This window comes from Ylistrum balloti, unplaced genomic scaffold, assembly GCF_031769215.1.
Source record: "Ylistrum balloti isolate Yb309-2 unplaced genomic scaffold, AGI_CSIRO_Ybal_v1 Utg370756, whole genome shotgun sequence".
Classification (NCBI taxonomy): domain Eukaryota; kingdom Metazoa; phylum Mollusca; class Bivalvia; order Pectinida; family Pectinidae; genus Ylistrum; species Ylistrum balloti.
In genome coordinates, this window is record NW_026782444.1 from 24,430 (window position 1) to 46,720 (window position 22,291).

Genomic DNA, 22,291 nt, shown 5'->3' on the forward strand with positions numbered 1-22,291 from the left:
TGACTTAAACGCTAAAGATACCACACTATTCACTCGAAGAATACAATAAGTGAAGAATTATTCAGGTTATGAGGAATTAAATATTGAACATAAAATATAGACGACCACATGCACATAATTTAATAATGATTTCTCAGTTTTTGTTTAGCCTAATGAACATTTCTGCACGTTTTCATTAATTTCCTTGCATGCCATCAATGGAGACGCAAGGCCATAGTTAACTGTCGATCGATCGCATGTTCAGATCACAGAAGGGAGACTACTCTAATTTGAGGTCAACATCGAACCATGGCGTTAAAAAGGTCAGGTGATACGGATGTATCAGCAGAAATGGCTTCAGACAAGAAGAGGAAGCAGGTGCGAGTGTGGGTCGATGGCTGGTAAGTGTGATTTATCTGCCAAATAAGACTATAGTTATTTCCAGATCGCCGATTGTATTTTCGTTAGATGAAGTCATCACCGTGACAACATTCCACTGGCAATTGGTGACAGTTCTTGAGATTGAAAATGGGCTACTGATGTTGACGATTGTCACCATGACACGTTGCCGACGTGGTCCCATAAAAAAAATAAGCAGAACATTATTTGCACGTATTAGGTCACTGAAACTACATATAGAATTAATTGTTAACATTTTAGCTCATTTGATAGTAACTTGGCTGCTAAGCTTAGCTCGTTAACACTGTCAAATGCTACTGAACAGTTCAGTAGATCTGGAAGTAATGGCCTACAGATAGAATCTGGTGAAATAGTTAGGATTACGCTTGCATCTTTTGCTACATTTTTCTCAATGTCTACTGTATTAAAAAATATTTGAAATCAGTTTTAGTGTAGGCAATAATGCATGTCTGTATTCGTCAGTAGTCTGTCCTACGTTAAGACATGTCCCTTGGAAAAATGGGCGTGGCTATATGTTGTCAGTGCAAATGCTGAACTGCGTAAACCATATACTTAGGATTGATCCTTTGTATTTCAATAATTCATTTAGTTAAGTCACTTATTCAAATTCATGATATCAATAATTCATTATATTGATATCATAATTTAAATTATATCCTTAAATGATTTATATCAATAATTCTGTACACTTAACAAACAGTTTTCAGGTGGATACATCGATTTATTGACATGGTATTTAATTTCCCAAGCTACATTCTGAAGTAAATATCATGTTTGAGAATCATTAAATTGTAATATTCACCAGAAAACAGGTCAATAACTGTTGTATCACATATGATATTTTTGTGACATTTTTACAGTAATTTACAAAATTATCATTACCTGTAATGGATAGAGTGGACAGAAACAAAATTCTGATATATATGAATGTCAAGAGAGAAAAGTTGATAAGGACTATAAAAGAGTGTAAAATTTAAACTTTATGGATGATTTGATATTGTTTAAAGTTCAACAAAATTCAATACATGTATACAAATACATTACAAGACATGATATGACATAACGATGTACAATGCCTTTCTATTTGATCGATCAATTTCAAAGGATGCTATAGTTTTAAAAATTCAAATAAAATGGTAGGAAACACCTTTGGATTCAGTTCCAGGATTAGAGGGAGCACACATTTTTTAACCCTGCCTGAAAGCTGATATGTGTCAGATGCAGTTATAATCTCATTGTTACAGTGGGTATTTAGTCTTATTGTAATATGATGGGCAAATACTAATTAATAAATCATTGATGGCTTTAAAGATGATTGGTAAATTTTCTGTTTCGTTCCAGTTTTGACATGGTACACTTTGGCCATGCAAATGCCATACGACAGGTAAGTTGATAAATTTTATTTTCATACATTCATGTATGCTTTAGAATAGATTCATGTTTTAGCTTTAAGCTTTACAACCATATACATTATGTAACTAAATATGTGATAATGGAATCTGGATACTGGGATGAGTTTATAAAAGATATTACATTTAAGTCTTATATGAATTTCAAGATTTTATTTCAAGATATCCACAACTTTGTATTGTTCTCAGTTCTGTCAACATTATGTCATCAAACAAGAAAATCAGCTGATACAAAACTTCTCTGGATCATTGTGGTGGAGCCTCTCGTAATTCTAATTATAACTGGGAGAATTCATTAGTTTAATTTACTATTGGGATTAAGACAATTTCACTACTTTGTGTCAAAATGTGTGATATGTTTGACGATGAAATTAGTCTTAAGTAATGGCGCTCATTTTATCATTTGCATATCCTTGGGCCTTATTTAGTTAAATATTGTAAACTTGATTTTAGTGAAGTTTACGTTTGAAAGATTCCATTCAGTTAAGTAATATGTAGAATACTGTGTCACATGTACAATCCTCAAATAGCAACACTACTAATATCTGGTCTTGGACTCCTATATATACGATGTTTATTTTATATGCTGGTATCTCTTGCTATAACATCTATGACATAGTCACATTTCAGTAATGTATACATGGTTATGGCCCTTGTTAATTTTTCCTCTCAGTCTTGAAATGGTGGAATGTGAACTGCTTAGATACCTATTGATAACATTAAACTTCATGCTTGTAATATTCATTATCTGTTTATTAATTAATTACAGGCCAAAAAAATGGGAGACTACCTAGTTGTGGGAGTACATTCAGATGGTACGTATGTTGTGTATGTTATTGTAAATGTAAATATTTCATACCAATAGCTCAGTATGTAGAGGATGGGATTTGTAAGTCTTGGGTGAAGATTTGAGGTGAGTGCTTTGACAGACCAAATTTGGGGTGTTTTGTCATTATCTGGAAGCTTTGGTGTAATGGTTTGTCCCTGGGCAAGACGCCTCACCAAAATGTTTTGAATGGAGATCTAGAGCCATGTTGTGTACACACAAATGACATGAAGTGACTTTGAATCTGATACATAATTTACAGTAATCAGTGTTGTACATATTTTCAATGACATTAGACTACAACTATGTGCAAAGGTCACTGACTGATTAAGCTATGTAAGATAAAAGTATGGTAAGTGATAACTTCATACTTGAACTTCATCCTATATTTAGGTGTATGTACTTTATCAAGTTTATCTGCTATTTAGGTAAACATATTTCGTCATTGGAGATGAGATATCTTACATTAAACAAAAAGAGTGATCAAGTGTACTTTTATAGATGATAACTCTTTTTTGATATGATGTTTTTTTGTTATCAGAGGAGATAGCCAAGCACAAAGGGCCACCTGTATTTAAACAAGAGGAGCGATACAAAATGGTCAGGGCCATCAAATGGGTGGATGAGGTAATTAAATACTCTAATCATAGATCTTTTTTATCAAATAAAAGCATCACACAGAAAAAAAACTGATGCCATAGTTTCAGGCCTTGATTTTTAAATGTTTCCAAAATCTAATGTAATTATTCATTACTTAAATAATTTGGGCATTCTTGTGAGAATTTTTGTATGACAGAATGACAATAAGTATTGGGCCTCATACAGAAAGAGCAAGATATTGAATTTATACTGTTTTATTTTACCTGATGGTCCCCTTCCAACACCACACACATGTTTCATCTAGTTAGCCAGTCATTTATGCTCAAATTAGAACTCAACATCTTTCTCCTATAACCAGCTTTCCACAGCAGTGCTCTCTTCATCTTCATCCTCAAATCTCCCAGATGCCATATATGGTAGCCACTCACTTTTCAACCTGTTTGTCAGATTGACCTACCAGGACTAGAAACTTTATCACTGCTCTACGCTAGGTTTTGTCTTTTTCATCAGCTCACTTTTGGTATGTCTCTGTGTTGTGAGTAAACAATGGCAGTCGGCAGTATAATCCTGTGGGAAATCAGAGGCTAAGATAAGGATGTTTATTAGGTGTGGTGCATTTTAAAATGTATAAGGCTGGGATGTTTGTGATATCCCCTCATACCCTTCAATAATGCCTCTTACTCACAGAAAGGGGATGGAATTTTAACAGTACAATGCTATAGCATCAGTTTAAATATTATTGATATTAAACCATTAAGATATATGACTTTAAAAATCCATGAGATTGTTTCTAGTACCTACTCTCTGTGTGTTTTAGGTGGTGGAGTCAGCACCCTATGTTACCACACTGGAGACATTAGACAAATACAACTGTGATTTCTGTGTACATGGAGGTTTGTATAAGGGACAGTAACTTTATATAACTATAATTTAATTGACAATTGTAAAATTTTCATAGAAACCATCAAAGGTTTTGTTGAAGCTACTCTGACTGAAATGTTTAAGTAAGTGCCGACTTTGATGACAGAATTATGTCTTTTTACTGAAACAGTTACCACTTTCGGTTATAAATAATTGTACCTTTACCTGGCAATGTATAATGTATTTTTTCTTTAAACAGATGACATTACAACCACTGCCGATGGTACAGATTCCTACCACATAGTGAAAGGTGCAGGGCGCTATAAGTAAGTATTGCCAGAATCTTGTATCATTCTTCAGGGCGATAATTTGATTACATTTACATATTCTATTAATCTCAGAATGATGCAATTTACTTCTTCATTTATGGGAAAGATATCAATGTAAATACTTTGTCGCTGGACAAGGTGCCCTTAACTATATTTACTCTCATTACTTAACATTGTGTCTTTAACTGTATTCACAAGATTTTAATTTTTAATACCTTCCTTGAGGTCAAGACTAAGACTCCTGGTGCAATGTTCAGGTCATCACTTTTAGCTTGTTTTAGCCATGTGTCTGAAAGGAATGGTCCATGTAACCAAAACACCTTACTAAACAAGACTACCATTTCACATGATTGTTAAAGAAACTGTTATGTAGATATGTGTTTTTTTTCAATAAATTAAGAAATTTTATGAATGCAGGGTAAATAAATTCTTGTAGATTAAGCTACCTGCAATTTCATGCAATATCTGATCTAAGATTTGATGTTCCAAGATGGAAACTGTTGCCAAAGAAATGGAAATATCTTTTGTAAAGTCATTAAAAGAATGATGGTAAATTTCAGTTATTTTGGTCTGTTTACTGTAGGGAGTGTAAAAGAACAGCTGGTGTGTCAACAACAGATCTTGTTGGGAGGTATGTGTATTTGTAAGAATTTGTTGTAATTCTCCAAATTTAATTAGTTGCATACAGGCAAACACATCACATTAGTTTTAGTGATTAAGAATAGAGATCTGCACTTAAAACATGACTTATTAGAATTTGAATAGCAGATCATGTAATTTTGTATGGTGTAACCATTGGCGCTGGTTGTGTAAATATGTTTTCAACTGTTCTCACTTTCTTTGTAATGTGTATGTAGAGACATCATTATTTGTAGGAAATTTCATGAGTAGGTGAGAAATTTATATATGATGACTTACACATTTCTGTTGTATCTACAGAATGTTGCTGGTCACTAAGAATCATCACAAACCAGACGAGGAAAGCGTAGAAAAGTCTGATGTGTCCAATATAGGAGAGGTAAGGTTATTGGAAAAGTGTCAAAAGTCACCAAGTGCAATTAATTTACAGGTAAGGAACAATGCCTAATATCACTAGGTAAGGTCAATGGAACAGAGTCATATGTCACCAAGTACAGTTACATTATAGGTAAGGAATGGTGTTGAAGGTTACCAAGTACAGTTACATTATAGGTAAGGAATGGTGTTGAAGGTCACCAAGATTATTTACTTTAGAGGTAAGGAATATTGCCAAAGGTCACCAAGTACAATTTCACTAATTGCTCTACTTGTAAGGTAAATAAAACTGTGTCATATGTCACCAAGTACAATTACTTCATAGGTAAGGAATAGTATTGAAAGGTAAGAAACAGTGCTGAAAATCAACACATACTACTTCAGAGGTAGGGTAAATGAAACAGTATGATATGTCACCAAGTACAAATTCATTCTTTTACAGACAAGGTCAATTAAACAGTGTCTAAGGTCACCTAATACAATTACTTTTCAGATAAGGTCAGTAAAACAGTGTAATAGGTCACCACATACAATTACTAAGAGATGAGGTCAGTAGAACAGTGTCAAGGTCACCAATTACAATTAATTTAGAGAATGTCTGTAAGGTCAGTGGAACAATGTCATACATTAGTGAGTGGTGTCACGAATCTAAAAATACTGTCACTTTACAGATAATTTCACTGGAATGATGTCATGGGTCACAAAATATTGTCACTTCTCAGGTATATACAGTGGGAAGTTGTCAAAGTGTAAAGAGTGATTAGTCACTTAACAGCATCTCTCTCTAGGTAAGGATAAGGAAATAATGACAAAAACATACCATTCATTATCACTATTTTTTATCAGTTATGCAATACAGTTTGCTGGTGTAATACTCTAATTATTTCCAAAAGAATAGAAGAAAAGTTTGCGTTTTGTATATGGATATAAACTGAACTTGTCATGACTACAAATAACACTAGCCACCAACATACTAATACAGTGTTGTCCTTCTTAAATGCTGCCCAGATTTGTGTCGTTTGCGCTCATTAATTACCAAATTAACAAAACAAGTCAGCTAGCTTCTAGAGCATGTGCAAGTGAGTTCACAAATCACTTCAGCAATGTTTGTTTATTTCAGGGATTTTCCATGGTAAAGTATCCACACACTAGTATTTATGTATAAGACTAAGTGAACTATGTACACTATATTGTAATGTCCTAAGTCTGACACAATATAAACAGGAATTTACCGTCTTAGATATTAGAGACAGTTTATTTTAAAGTACACTAGTATTCAAATTTCACATTGTTTGTCTTGTCAGAAATATTCATGAAAAGTGTGTGCCAAACTATACATACCAACCAAATGTTTGAAAAATCAGTTTTAATCTAACCAACAAAAAAAATGTTGAAAATTTCTTTTGTATAAGAAAAAAGGGAGATTAACACTTTGAATATATGAAATAGTTTTGCACACTCTGTTTTTTTCTAGTTATTACTGACTTATTGTTCCTCAGCCAGTGAAGTTGGCTGCCTTTTTAACTGTTATTTCTTCCTTCTAAATGTTATTCTACAAAATGTCAAAGGGGCATATATTCAAAATAATCAGTTTTACTTTATTTTTTATATGGGAATGAACTAATATTAGGTGTTTCATAGGAGCTGGTTGATTGCTTTGATTTGGAAATCATAGAAAAGTTTTTCATGTTATTGATTGAGAAATATTGTTGTAACAAACAAAAAAAAAGCAATAAAAAATGTCTGTTTCCGATATATTTTACATGACTAATTTGATGACTCACAAAACTATAACAACATTGATATATAGAATACATCAGAAATGTACACTACAATGTTATATAATAAGAACTGTATATGTTTTAATATTTCTCTGAATATTCATATTAAATTGTCAAATGTTTTATTATTGTGTGAGGAATTCATTGAACGTAGAACATGACACTTAAGACGTTATTGTATTACATTTTCTTCAACAATAAGATTTCTTTATGCCTCTAGTGAACTAGAAACTTTCAGTACGTTATTGCTACTGAATGTAGCACATAGTTATAGTAACAGGTGCACTGTACCTAGAACCACACAGACCGCCATTTCAGCACAACAAATTGCACTTTTTTTCAGGATATACTCTGCTCATTTCAGGTCATGATGGTTCAGCTCTCATTCAGTAGGAGTGAGACATAATGAAACCAGATATAGGCAAAATTCATATATTGAAAATTTTAAGTGGCATATGTAAGAAAAGATGTTTTATTTGATTGTAATGGATTCTAAACAGGTTGCCATGGTATCCATTTAGCATGATTTTCCTTTAAAGTGAAAAGTGTTTGATTCCTTTCTTTTGTCATACTTTGTAATTAAAAGTCAGTAAATGAGATGAAAATTTTGAAGAGAATTGGTACATGTACTTCCAATTTTTCCAATTACCGGAACATTCTGAGATCAATGCTTGGCTTACAGGGATCAATTGTGATAGAACTTTAGTGTGCACACATTATGCAAACAGAAGCATTTCTTTTTTTTATATTTTCATTCCCAAAAAGTACTTAAGCATATTACACAGATTTTTACTATACTGAAAATTTGTTGGCAAGCTTTGGTTTGACAATGCCAGTAGGCTGTTGCCATTCTTTCAAATAGTTGTGAAATATTCTACTGTCACAAAAGCAATATTACTAACTTATAAATGCATCAAGATAGACTATAACTTATACAATAGCTACTTTTTGAGTTCACCATATCTGGATCAATTTCATGATCACTTCAAACTATGGATTCCACAGGACGGAAATGCCTAGCGCTAACAAAATAGAAAACTTCTATAATTGTTATGACTAAAATAAGAGAAAATTTCCTTTTTGGATCAACTAGAGAGGCAGCTATTTTACTTCATTTTTAAGATTGTTAGATTTAATATTAATCTCTGGATTAGAGGATAGTGATTTGAGTTTGGAACTTGTGATATTTTGGTTTTTAAGGAGGCTTGACCCTTCACAAGTACTGCCATATTTTTCTTGAAACTTTTACATAATGATCATGATTCCATGTGAAAATGATTTTCTGAAAATCCAATGACTTCTTATTTTTTTGGTGAAAAATGCCAAAAAACTTTCTCCAAAGTTCTTCTCCTTGTAAAGTTCTTGAAAATCATAAAGAAACTGAAACTGAAGAGAGAAAATATATACAAAACAATATTTATGAAGGGGATTATATTTGTGTTTAGTAGATAGATTTCAATGTTTATACTTAAAATACTAACATGCCATATTGCTTTAAAACTCACAAAGTAAAATGTTGGAACAAAACATTATAGAAATACTTTTTTCCTACATTTGTATATTTACATATAGAATTGTTCCTGGGGTAGGTTGTCTCCCTTTTTAGGTCGCCTGAGCCAAAGGCTCATGGTGACCTATTGCCATCATGATTTGTCTGTCGTCGTGCGCCGTGTGTCGTGCGTCGTGCATCGTGCGTCGTTAACTTTTCACATATTCGACTTCTTCTCAAGAACTACTGCATAGATTTTGACCAAACTTGGCACAAAGCATCCCCATGCGAAGAAAAATGGCATGGCCCCAATAGAGGCTCCAAGAGGAGGAAAAAGAGTGTAAAATTAGGTAAATCTTTAAAAATCTTCTTCTCATGAACCAACAGTCAGATTAAGTTCATATTTGATATTTAGGGTCCTTATGGCATGGTCTACAAAGTTTGCGAATGAAAAAAAAATTGGGTCAAAAACGGCCCCACTAGGGGGCACTTTGACCGATTTCAACCAAATTTGGTAGAAAGCATCCCTTAGTGAAGGACATATGAAATTATGTTGAAAAAAGTGATTATGTTCCCTTTGGGGCCCATAAGGGGTGTAAAAGGGGCCATATGTAAAAACCTTCTTTAAATGACTACTTCTCAAGTACCAGTAGATGGATTTTGACCAAACTTGGCACAAAGCATCCCCATGGGAAGCCGCTTCAAGTTTGCGAAGAAAAAGGGCGTGGCCACAATAGGGGCCCCAGGAGGGGAAAAAAGGGGAAACTTGATAGGAATGTTCTACACAAGGTCCTGGCAAGTGTTTTAACTTTTTGGGGCGATTCAAAATCCAAGATGGCCACCCTGGCCTCTGTTTGGCTAAGACATTATGGACTTCCTCTCAAGAACCATTGGATGGGTCATGTTCAAACTTGGTACAGATGTTTTACACATGGTCCTGCACAAGTGTTGTTACATTTTTGCAACATTTTAAAATCCCAAGATTATTGACATATATTCCTCAGGTGATCGTTAAGGCCCCTTGGGCCTCTTGTATAACAGTACAATGATATATATACATACGCATTTATTTAAAATTATGTTGTCTCCCAAGAATCCAATAGGGGTACTGTCATCCCGTCCCACCTCATTCTAATCAATACGGTCTGACCATGCATCAATATCTTTTATGTCACCTGACCTGGTTGGCTTGGAATACAAATGGTCATGAAATCTACTACTTTCGTTACAGACACTTTCAAAAAAGTAAATTGTCCTATTTCTTCTCACCAATGTTGACATTGTGGTGTACTTAAAATTCTCTGAATACAGAAGAGTTCTCTTTTGTGCAGCCCGAGATATACCCCCTATTGTAAAATGCCCCGTACATAAATAGGGAGTTACATCACCAAAATATGGCAAACATTACTTGTGTATTATGTAGGGTTGAGTCTACTTCAGTGAATAAAAGTTAAAAAAAAAAAAAAAAACGATTTTGAATATAAGTACTTGATTGAGAGTTATAAATAGGCTGTTACCCACTAAAGTTTATCACTAAACTACTGCTATTTCCCTGAATTCTTTCTCATAAAACCTGAACATTATTTGACTAATAATAATGCAAAGTGAGAAGAGTGAGTGTCACAATGGAAGATACGATAAGGCCAGCTTCACAAATTAATATTTAAATTCCTCACTATCACCACAAATACATATTTAAAATAACACATTCTTCTTGTGTATGTGTCACATATGCATCTGCTTTAAGCTTGAGGATTTATTAATTCATTTTTGCATTGCAATTCATATTTATCAATATATTCATCATAATAAGCAACTTTGCCAACAGAAAACAACACATTTTTTACTTTGGTTTGTTTAGTTTTTGTATTGAGATCAGTTTTTCAGAGTCAGTGTAACTACTAGAGCCATAAAAATTTCTTTAGTATATAATAATGTTTTCACCAAACCATAGTTTGCCAGTTGATCTAATTGGGTAAAACAAACATGCAGATGAGTGGAATGTTTGTATAAATTTTTTTCTGCAAAAAGCACATTGTCATTCTGCCTCCTGGTAGAATTCTGAACAGTAATAACACAATGCCTGTTTTTCATTTATTCAGAAGATTGATTCTTGAATTAAGTAAGATCTGTTTATTTAAACTTTATTTATCAATTAACAATTAAGAAACAAGCTTTCAATGATCACTCTTTGTTGGCTCATATGGGAGAGCATAAGGAGCCTTACAGTGAAAGGAGACGGAAGTATCAGAAAATCATCTAGGTGAAAGGAGAGTACACTACCACTGTGCCATTTACCGTGGTACTATTTTCAAAGATCATATTTGATACAAATACAGTTCTTGATACAATTCTCTATACATATCATTATAAGAATTTTAATTACCCAGGATGCATTTTGATACTGGAATGAGACAAAAAGTAGTGTAAAGTCATAATTAAAATCAGCTTTATGCAGCATTATATGCTCATTGATTATTTTGCTATTTTGACCAGACATAAAAAGCTGCCTATGGCCGTCATTCCATCTGTCATTTATCCCATCAAAATTTGGTCAAAATTTGGTTTCCATTCGTTGACATAGCACTATAATGGAGTTATCTGACTAAAACCTGAACTGTGGTTGTATGATGAGAAGTTGTAGTTCACATTCATATTCAATTCCTAGGGTTAAAGTCCTTTGATTTCAACAATTGAAAAATCGCTCATTTCCAATGATTTTTCAAGTGCTGGAATGAGATTTAAAGTTGAAATGGTAGTTGTGTTATGAGAGGATACAAGTTAATTTTATATTTGGCTACTGATAATGCCTTTCACTTCTGTATGATGAAGAGTGATATCTCTACCCGGGGGTATTATTTTAAAAGCTAAGAGCTGTGCAGTAATTACATCATCCTGAGAGGGTTACTTCTGTTTACATCACACACAGATGGTTGCCTGTTATCTCATCCCACTTTCTTCTTGTTGAATATTTGATTTGACATGGTTATGTTACATAACCTAATTGCACAATTTTAATGTGAGTGATGACATTTTAAGAATAAAAGTGCATGTGAACTGTCCCTTAGTACCAACTATAGTGTAAGAGGATTTCAGCTTCTCATAGCCACAATCGTCCTGAAAATACAGTCAGAAAACCCTGCATGAAATCTATTTTGAGCAGTTTAAATAGGAGATTACTTATTACTGATGCATATTATACCAGAAACCTGATTTGTTTGTTTACAGTCTAGTTGCGGCCACAGTCCCTACACTGGAGTTTCCCAGTTCCTACAGACTTCCAACAAAATCATCCAGTTTTCTGAGGGAAAGGAACCCAAACAAACAGACCGCATTGTTTATGTAGCTGGTGCATTCGATCTCTTCAGTATCCTTTTAATATAGCTGTTAATGAATAATGTCTTTGTAATACAGAGACTTAAAACAAATACATGTATATCTTCTAATTATCACAGTATTATTTAAACTTCAATAGTTTTGTGTTAAAAGTGAAATATACACAGACAGATATTAATGATAGAAGAAATTTGATTTTGTTTGTTGGTTTACGGCCCTATGATTAACCTTAGTCTTTTGAAAGCTGGGTATCTAATAGCAGCTGGTGTCTACCTCACAGAACAACATGCAGGAGGCCCACTGCATGTTGTCCCAAGTAATAGGGGTTAGTGTCTTGCCAAAAGAAAGAACTGCAGCAGCACAAGTAGGGATTATTAAACCACATGCCTCGGAACTTCATTTGAGGTTGCTCAAAAGTCTTAACTATCGTGGTCACAAGCTACCATCAATATAAACCACTTTGTTTCATTTCATCAACCAAGATCCTTATTGATAAACATTTCTTTTATTTCACCATTTGTTTGATATCAATCCACTTAATTACGCAAAATTTTTTGAGTTAAATGTGGCTCAGGAATAATTTTTCACTTCAGAGCAATATTTCTGAAAGCAAAGTAAGAAAGAGTATAGCTGCAATTTGTACTTTGGTCAGGTTGTCTGTCCATCTGTCTGCCTGTTTCCTCATTGTAGGGTTGGTTTCCCTCTTTTTCAATACTTTATGCACATAATATTTACGCCTAATCAAGATATTTACTGCTAGGGGCTAGCAATTAATTTTTGCCATTCTATTATTTTCTTAGAAGGAATATATGTTTTAAGCGATCCTGATATAAATTTTCATTGGAGAATGAAACCTAGACATCAGATGAAATTTGATAGAACTTAGTGCTTCGACTATAAACAGAGCACTGCTTATGTTGGTAGGTACTGTTGGATTTAGAATGTATATTTTTGAGTTTGTTGTAGACAAAACTGATTAATCATTAATCATACAGTGACAATATGTTTGTCCTTAACTGTCCCAGATGTTGGACACCTGGACTTCCTGGAGAAAGCTTCAAAGGAGGGTGACTTTGTCATTGTAGGACTCCACACTGACCCTGTGAGTGATATCAGGTTCTCCGTGGCAGAGTTCACAAGGAATATAGATACAAAATTATAATCTACTCAACAATTCTACAAATGATACTGAATTTCTATTAGTGAATATGAGTTATGTTCAGGTCTTGTTTGTCTTATCTTTAAATCCCTAGTGTAATCCCTTATCACTGATAAAATTAAATATTAAATGTAAAACATTTTGAGTTAGACCTATTTTAGTTTATTCAACATGGTAAAGATTGTAGTTTCTGTTCAGAAAACAGTTGATGATGAAGGTTTCTAACCCACTGTCAGGTCTCTGTATGAGGAAGACAGATTTTCCCCAGACATTCTATTACATGCTTCACATTTTGTGTTTTATGTTAAATATGTCAAGAAGATGACAGCTGATTATTTCCCTATTTCACAATAATTACAACATCAGATTTTATGTGCTGTTGACAAGTTATTACATAAATTATATGCATTATACTACAACTGCAAAAGTTACATTATCAATAGAAAAAAAGCCACTAATGTGACAAAAACATAAATGTAGTAGAAATCTTTATTTTTATAAAAGAAACTGAATTGATTTCTCTCTGTATGTTGATTTACATAACCATTCCCATATTCATTGTGTACGTAAGGTGGCTCTCTCAAGATACTTGGGGCAAGCAAACACTTGTGTACCTCGTACCTAATTCTTTACATGAGAGCTTTAAATTTTAGGTGGTGAACCGATACAAGGGAGCTAACTATCCAATAATGAACCTTAATGAGAGAGTTCTGAGTGTTTTGGCATGCAAGGTAGGTAGCACCTCTTTATGATATTATTACATTTTCAGTTCTCATCAATTTAGTAGTTAGCGTAACACCTGCTTTCAAATGTGTACTCCATGTTACAACTACTGCTTAAGATTTAAAATGTCTGATATCTCCTTGATAGTGAATCTCTGGAACAATATTTCACATCAATGCATTTTTGTTTTTCAGTGCTGTTTATTTATTTAATTACTTAGTCAGTGTCAGTGGCTGTGATTGGGTAACTATATATCTTGCAGTATGTGTCAGAGGTTGTGATTGGGTAACTATATTGTAAATATCTTGCAGTATGTGTCGGAGGTTGTGATTGGAGCTCCCTACGATGTCACTCAGGATCTTATGGACCACTTCAAGGTAAGTCTTATTATGAAAGCAAAAAGATTGATTAAATGTAGGTACCAGGTATGAAAATTCATTGACAGAAAATGATTTACAGGATTAATTATTATTTCATGGGATTGTATTTGGTGACTATCGCATTAAAAAAATCAACAGATTTTTATTCTTATTTCATTTTATTCATCATCTCGTTGAGAATGTGATCATGAAATGCTTGTAACACTTTGTGCTCTTACAGTCAGCTCAAATACACATGTATTATATTGTGGTGTTATCTATCTTAAGATCTCGTTGGAACTTGGACTGATCTTTCATGAGGTTTAGTAGTTTGTAATGGAATGACAGTGATTTTTTTAATTTGACAACAGTCAAAGCTGCCTTAAAGGCCACCTGTAAATAACAGATACCTGTCTATAAATGCCATTGGTTACCTTTATAGAGAGGTTTAACTTATTTTTAGTTTTCCCCATTCTTCTTGAAACTAGAGAATCTGTTATGTAATACCTTGGTTTGTAGTTTTAATATAGTCCAGCTTGAATAATATCTGATGAATGCAAATACATTATATTATCTATTAAGTAACAGATATGAGGCAAACTTCCCTTTTTTTCCCCCAAAAAAACTGAAAAAAAAAAACTGAAAAAAAAAAATTTTCTTATGCATTAACAGGCATGTCCTGCCTCCATGATTTTTGTGTTGCTTGCCTGCCAAAGGCAACATATAGGTATTACTATGTCGTCCCTGTCAGTGTCATTCGAACAAAGGTCTTTTCGCGATAACTTGAGTTAACTATGGCTAATCAAGCTCAAACTTCATACAGTGCTTATTTACCAAAGTGCTTGCTTTAGATTGCTTTTCAGATCTCAAGGTCAAGGTCATTGTTACTGTCAATTGAAAATTAGGTTTTTCGCAATAACTTCACTTCCCTTTGTCTGATCAACTTCAAACTCTATACATTGTTTCTTGAGTTTTGAAGATCAAAGGTCAAGGACAATGTTACCATATATTGGAGATTTGTTTTCATGCAATAACTTGAGTTTTCTTTTGACAATTACACTCAAACTTCATGCAGTGCTTCCTTACCAACTGTGCTTGATTGGGATTTCTTTTCAGGTCTGAAGGCCAAATTCAAGGTCACTGTTACAATAAATTTGTACCAAAGGTACTTGCTTGGGATTGCTATTTAGGTCAAAGGTCAAGGTCATTGTAGCTGTAAAAAGAAAATTGGTTTTGTATGATTACTTGAGGTTTCTTTGGATTATTAGGCTCAAACTCCATACAATGCTTCTTAACCAAATAGCTTGAGATTACTTTTCAGGTGGGTTGTTCCTGTTCCTGCTGTATTTAGACTAAATCAGTATTTATTTTCAAAATTCTAATTCTGCATGTAATTGTGATATACAGATCTATCCTCAGGACTCAGTTTCCTTCGACACTATACATCAAATCTGCAAGGTTACACATCTCAGACAAATGGACAATTACTATAAATGCAATGAATACAATGAATTTTTATGTCTATTGTTCCACAAAACTGATCTCCACAAACCTTGCTGGGCAGGCGACATCCACTTCCAAGGATTCTTGTTGTTGTGAGATACTGTTAGGTATAACAACAAAGATGTTTTAACATGTAGTCTAAATTAATGCTTTAGATATGCAGAATTATTTACAAACCCATATTTTCCATACTACCTGTGATGTTTAAGTGATAAAGTATATCCAACTCATTTGTGCTGTAGGTCGACATTGTCTGTCATGGAATGACGCCGGTGATGCCAGCTGAAGATGGGTCTGACCCCTATGCTGTAAGTATAGGCCTTTCAGAAGCCATCTTTGTTATCTTTAAAAACCAGATATGGCATCTACGTGTTTAAATGTGTTGTTTGAACTGAAAAAATTCATGGGTAAACTCGTACCAGCACTTCTAGAAACATGGAATATGTTATTCTGATAAATGCCTTTTCTATGATTAGGTTCCTACAAAGCTTGGTAAATTTAAGACCCTGGACAGTAAAAATGAGCTGACTACCCGTATGATAATTGAGCGCATCATTGCCCACAGGTAAGTCCCCACTGCAACAACATTTTGTATGTGTGAGTGTGTTACATAACTGGTGTTTAGTGGGACCATAGTTTTAAGAACTTTCACAGCAGTAGAAATGCATGACAAGAATATTATTCATCTGATATGGGCCAACTGGGGCACAGTAAGGGTTATAGTTTCAAAGTCAAATTAAACATCTGTTGTTAAAATTCCATAGATGAGTATACAGTGCAGATGAAAAGCAAATATGGTTATTATTATGATGATGGAAGGAAATATAGCATTCTGGTCAAAATAATCAATTATTTCTTTTTAAGGTAATGTTTGCCATTCTTCTGGCTATCCAACGTTGCCAGAAGTATGTTTCTCCTTGAAGAATTCAGTCCTTTTTACAAATGGTAGAGTTCTCCAGAACTGGGGACTTTTTCCTTTATCCACAAACAATTCAATTTGTTTCTGATCTGTTGAAGTCAAATACATCAGATTCATAATGTTAGTTATTAATAATGCTCTGTAACAGCCCTGTTTCTGATCTGTTGAAGTCAAATACATCAGATTCATAATGTTAGTTATTAATAATGCTCTGTAACAGCCCTGTGTATATATTGTAATCGGATTTGTGCTATGATAGTGCCTGCTTTTATTTACATAATGCTTTTTTAAACCAATTTTGTCTGCTTATATAACAATATTAAGTCTTGTTAAACACTAAATTTGTGTTTTTGTCTTGATTGAATATCTGTTTTGATGCATGCTTTCCTCAACAAGGATGTAATAGTACTTTTGGTGCCATAATGATGAAGCAGGTGGTAGGAAGATACTCTCGGATTTAACCATTAATATTCTGTTTAAATGACACATTTTACACCATAGATGATTGTATAGCTGCATGCTTTCCAAATAATTCTAATGAATGTTGCCTTCCAAAAAAAATGCGATCATTACTGGGAATATTTCAACATTTTATTAATAGTCTGATTAGGGTGAAAATGAAAAATGACGAAAGATTTAAGTCAAATTTGAAACATTTTTTTTGTGTTCAGGGCAAATTTAACATGGATCAAAAAAGTTTTATGAAAGGACCAAAACTTTCTGGGCAATATACATTAGTGGATAGTTGTAACCATTGAACTTGAAAAGTTTTTTCACAATCGAAATTTATATTGAAAAACTTTTGCATTGCATGCTTTCTCCAAAAATGATATGGTTGAATGGGTTTCAAAAAGAAAAAGATATTTTCATCATCAGAAATTATATTTTTCAGCACCGAAAACATTGAAAAATAAATGGCTGTCAGCATTGAATAAATCGGTGGTTGTCACCATTGAACAGATCTGTGGCTGACACCAGTGAACAAAGTAGTGGATATCTTTATTGAACCAATCTAGATATTACCACAAAGAAATCTGTGGACATCACAATAGAACAAAATGAGTTATGAAAGGAAAAAAAAAAAAAAAAAGCTGTGACTGCCACTATCAAACAGATCTGCAGATGTCGCCACATACTTGTGGGTGTCACTATTGCACAAACCTGTGGCTGTCACCTTTAAATATACTTGTGGATGTTACATTAGAACAGATTTGTGGCTGTCACCATTGAATGAATCTGTGGCTGTCGCCATTGAATATACTTGTGGATGTTACATTAGAACAGATTTGTGGCTGTCACCATTGAACGAATCTGTGGCTGTCGCCATTGAATATACTTGTGGATGTTACATTAGAACAGATTTGTGGTTGTCACCATTGAACAAATCTGTGGCTGTCACCAGTGAACGAACGTGTTTAACACTATTGAACTTATCTGTGATTGACATCATTGAACAAATCTCTGACTGTCACCATTGAACAATAGTATAAAGCTGATTGTCATGGAAAACCATTTTTCATTATGCTTCTATCAAGTCTGTGTCTTGCGATGTTGTGCATGCTTTGCTCATCTAGAAAGTGGTTTTAATGGTTCACTTTGTGCATTGCTATGCATGTCTGTCCACAATTTTCATTTCTGCACCAAGCTGTGCATCTTCTTCAACATATATCCTAGTCCCTCCCTGTTTTCTCATTACAGGCTAGAATACCAAATAAGGAACAAGAAAAAGTCAGAGAAAGAATTGAAGATATTGGAAGCTCTGTTCTAGGTGTGGATTCTTTTCTATGATTTATAGGATGGATCTTTTCCAAGGGAGATAACATTGCATTGATTATATTGTTGGTTTTTTTCCCCTTGTCATGTGATCAGGTCTTCAGTTGTCAGCTTTGGAACTTAATAAATTTTGAATCCTTCAGTTATCTTTTCTAACAAAGGAAGCTATGAATGAAATTGATTTCCACACCACAAACTTCACTGGTTGGTTGTTCCGAATATCATTTCATATTTTTCTTTCATCATCCTCTAATCATCCAAACTGATTTGTGTTTTCTAATATTTTGCCATAGGAAACAATTTATCACCTCTTTGTTTTCTGATATGTTTTTTCTGGTGTTCAACTCCTTCAATAATACTTATCATACAACTTGTGTATTTTTTTACCATCTCATGTGGAATTTCATCTTTCACCTGGTCCTTTGATGATAACACATGTAGATATAGTTTTATACCTAAAGTCCGCAAAATCAGACTGTCTGGCATACAACTTTTGTTCACCCTACCATCATCAGATGGTGGGCTAGTCAAATCGCCTGACGTCAGTGTTCCCCGTCTGTCTGTAAAACAATTTTTGTTTTCGCTGTATTTTGAGAAGATTTTTGTTGATCTTTCTCAGATTTCACATGTAGGTCCCCCTTGGTCCCTAGGTGTACATACTTGTTTGATTTTGGAACAAATCAGAAAAAAGGTCAACAGGTGACAATCTTGGATTTTGAATTTGAAAGTTTGTTATTCCTATTTCTTGAGAACTACTGTATATGTCTTTCTCAAATTCAATGAGAAGGTTTCTCTAGGTCCCTCATTGTGCCAATTTGATTTTGGGACTGATAAGGAAAACAAAATGGCCGACAGGCAGTCATGTTGGATTTGGCAGTAAAAGATTATTATTGCTATTTCTGCATAGGAATGTTCAAATTTCTTATCATCAAGATCAAAAACAGAGAAGAGAGAAACAAAGGGAAAAGAACTTTCAAAGAGCAAATAAATATCGAACGATGGTGGGAGCCATTATCCCTCTGGGATCTTGTTTTTTTATTTTTATTATTTCACTTTGTATTAGATATATACATTGATTTTCTATTTTAGTATTCTAAATTGGTGTAATATTTGTGATATTCTAGGAGAATCATACCTTTCAATATTCATAAAATGGACATTCAGCTTATTCGTAATTTGTAATGTACAATAACATTATGATGGTGCTGAGGGATTTAAACTGCTAATTCAGTGAATGGTTCCTTTTCAGGCTCCAGTACCAAATGAGAAACAAGAAGAAGTCTGAGAAAGAACTTTTGATAATGGAGGCTCTGACAAAGAATAATGTTAGTGAGAAATAAACAATATCAGCACTTTTTTGACCCCTGACTTAGATACCATGACATCAACAAAACCAAGAATTTGACCTTTTGGATGCAAAGCAGAGGAGTGACGTGGCAGTGTCTCTTCAGATGAGTTCAGATGAACTACGTATATGTTGGCCATCTTGGACAGTGGCCAAACAAGTTTACTGGTCTGCATTGGGCAGCTACATCTATTTGTTATAAACTTTTTCATTTCAATACCCTGCTGTATTTTTCTTTGTTCACATATACCATTAAACAGTCTTGTTTCAGTTACATCAATCATAAGAACATGAAGTGAAACTGGCTGTTAAATCCTTTAGTGTATATTTCATCAGTTCAGTTGTATTTGGATACGTTTACTATATATTTTGTTACTTTTTCAGAACATAGTGGATTGTAGACCTTTACAAAGTATGGTCTATTTATAGCATGTCTTTAATGATGTGGAAATAACTTTGCTATTGACATTCGAGTGGGACATAATTTTACCGTATCTGTTCCTCCTGTCAAGTCCTCTCCTGTTCCGAAATCAATATCATTAACATAGAGAACCTCACAACAGATTTGGTAGATGTTAACCCTATATTATCGAAACATCAATTCTACCTCTGATCAGATTCTGGTTTGCATGGAAGGGGGACACTAAGACATTTTCTAGTTAGTAATTTTATTGCTGAATAATGGGTTTGGTATTGCACTCGACATTTAGAGCAAGGGAACTTTTAATGGAAATAGTATGCTAGTATTTTGGCCTTATGGTTTATGTATTACTGTAGATGTTTTTTGTTTTAAATCATTACTGTGTAATGTAGACTGTGTAGACTGTTCTTGTTGGTATTGTTGTTTCCATTAACTATGTTTTGTATTAACATTCCATCTGTGATGGGACATAGTAAGACAAGCATAATCATAATCTCTGGACTAAGTCAATAAAAATATAGAGTTGCCTTCATTCCTGTTGATTTCATGTGCGAGAATTAGTACTTACTAAAGTAAATTTAACACCTAAGCTCTAATTGTGACAAAATTATTGATTCAAACTGTAAGGCTCACATGTCATCAGGTTTAAAATATTCAAGTTATCTCAGAAAGGAGGAAAAGAGTAGACATATACATGTTCCGTTACTAAGGCGAATTTATCTAAAAATTTTGTGAAGAGTGTTGAGTGAGCTCTCATTTCTTGTAACTTACTAATTATTAATCACACAAGTGCAAGATTTCGCCAGTAATAACAACTTTGTAACAGATATACTTTATTCTTTGTTATATTTCATGGATTATGTGAGGTTTTAAAAAACATATGTACTGAAAAAAAGAACAGAAGGAACTTCTCCTGTTATTGTATATTTAGAATTGATTTGCTTTCCCTAGATAGTATCCTGTTATTTAACATTTTACCCCACTGACAAATCAATGCTTTATATTGTGTTACAAGGAAACCATGTCTTGTATTATATTAGTTTGACTTTTATAAACATGTTTTTAAGCTCTGTGGGGTTTCTATTTCATATTCATTGCTTTTGCTGTCAATTAAAGTGTTGTGTTTTGACATGGTAGAACTACTTACCCCAGTAGGCCTTTGTTTATGTTCCTATTTGTCGATTCAGATTTTTATCAAGGGGTGCATGTAAATTATTCAAGAGTGTATGAATAAAGAAATTGAACTTTTTCTGTTATTTTTGTTCATATTATTCATAGATTCTTGTACAAGTAAAAGAATTGCTCCCTCACCTCAGTTATCATGAGATTGTCCTTAAAGAAATGAAGTCGATACATTCAGACCTTGGCTTTCCAGTCAGAGTAAGTTTAAAAGTTTTAACAACTTTGACCTTTTGGATTCTTGAATGTAGGTTGAAGTCACTGATTTAAGAAACTTAATATCTCTTTTTCTCCCACCTCTGCCCATGTAGGATAGACATGTAGAACACCCATGGAGGATTAATAGAATCTTCCCCTACCCTGAGGGTGTGATAGAGAAATCTCCAACCCAAGGGGTGATTTTTGTTGTTGTCTAACCCGAGGCTCTGCCTGTGGGATTTTTTTTTACGTCGTGGCGGAAATAATGGGATGGGAGAAAAATAATCAACCCCTACCCTCAGAGGATGTGACAGAGAAACCTCCAACCCTCAGGATGATGTATTTTTGTAACAAAAATCACCCCTCGGGTTGGAGATTTCTCTATCACACCCTCAGGGTAGGGGAAGATTCTATTAATCCTCCATGGGTGTTCCACATGGGACATGTCTATCCTACATGGACAGAGGTGGGAGAAAAATCTATCCCACATGACTGCACTCGGTGACCTCAGTTGGCTATCATAACTGACTCAAACCAGAGACGTATATATCACATATGTTATATGCGTCTCTGCTCAAACCAACGAGTGGATGCTTTGTTTGCAGGTTCCGTAATGCGCGACTGTAACGTCACAGTTAACATTAACAATAACAATCCTTGTCCAGTGA

At 34.0% G+C, this 22,291-nt stretch overlaps 1 protein-coding gene across 1 annotated transcript; it reads left to right on the forward strand.

Annotated features, from left to right (window-relative positions):
* The first annotated feature begins 281 nt into the window (after positions 1–281).
* LOC132558101 (ethanolamine-phosphate cytidylyltransferase-like) lies at positions 282–21,495 on the forward strand. Its single transcript, XM_060222627.1, has 15 exons — positions 282–380; positions 1,741–1,783; positions 2,578–2,623; positions 3,176–3,261; positions 4,052–4,127; positions 4,355–4,421; positions 5,008–5,055; positions 5,364–5,442; positions 11,937–12,075; positions 13,070–13,146; positions 13,857–13,934; positions 14,238–14,303; positions 16,031–16,096; positions 16,265–16,353; positions 19,730–21,495. Exons 1-15 carry the CDS (start codon positions 289–291, stop codon positions 19,818–19,820), a joined length of 1,143 nt encoding a protein of 380 aa, XP_060078610.1. The 5' UTR covers positions 282–288; the 3' UTR covers positions 19,821–21,495.
* The last annotated feature ends 796 nt before the right edge of the window (positions 21,496–22,291 follow it).

What these genes read in the sequence shown, in the direction of transcription:
- LOC132558101 (XM_060222627.1), top strand. Translation starts at nt 289, where the DNA reads ATGGCGTTAAAAAGGTCAGGTGATACGGATGTATCAGCAGAAATGGCT. An exon ending in CGAGTGTGGGTCGATGGCTG is followed by an intron (nt 381 to 1,740) that starts GTAAGTGTGATT and finishes GTTTCGTTCCAG; the next exon opens with TTTTGACATGGTACACTTTG. An exon ending in GAGCGCATCATTGCCCACAG is followed by an intron (nt 16,354 to 19,729) that starts GTAAGTCCCCAC and finishes GTTCCTTTTCAG; the next exon opens with GCTCCAGTACCAAATGAGAA.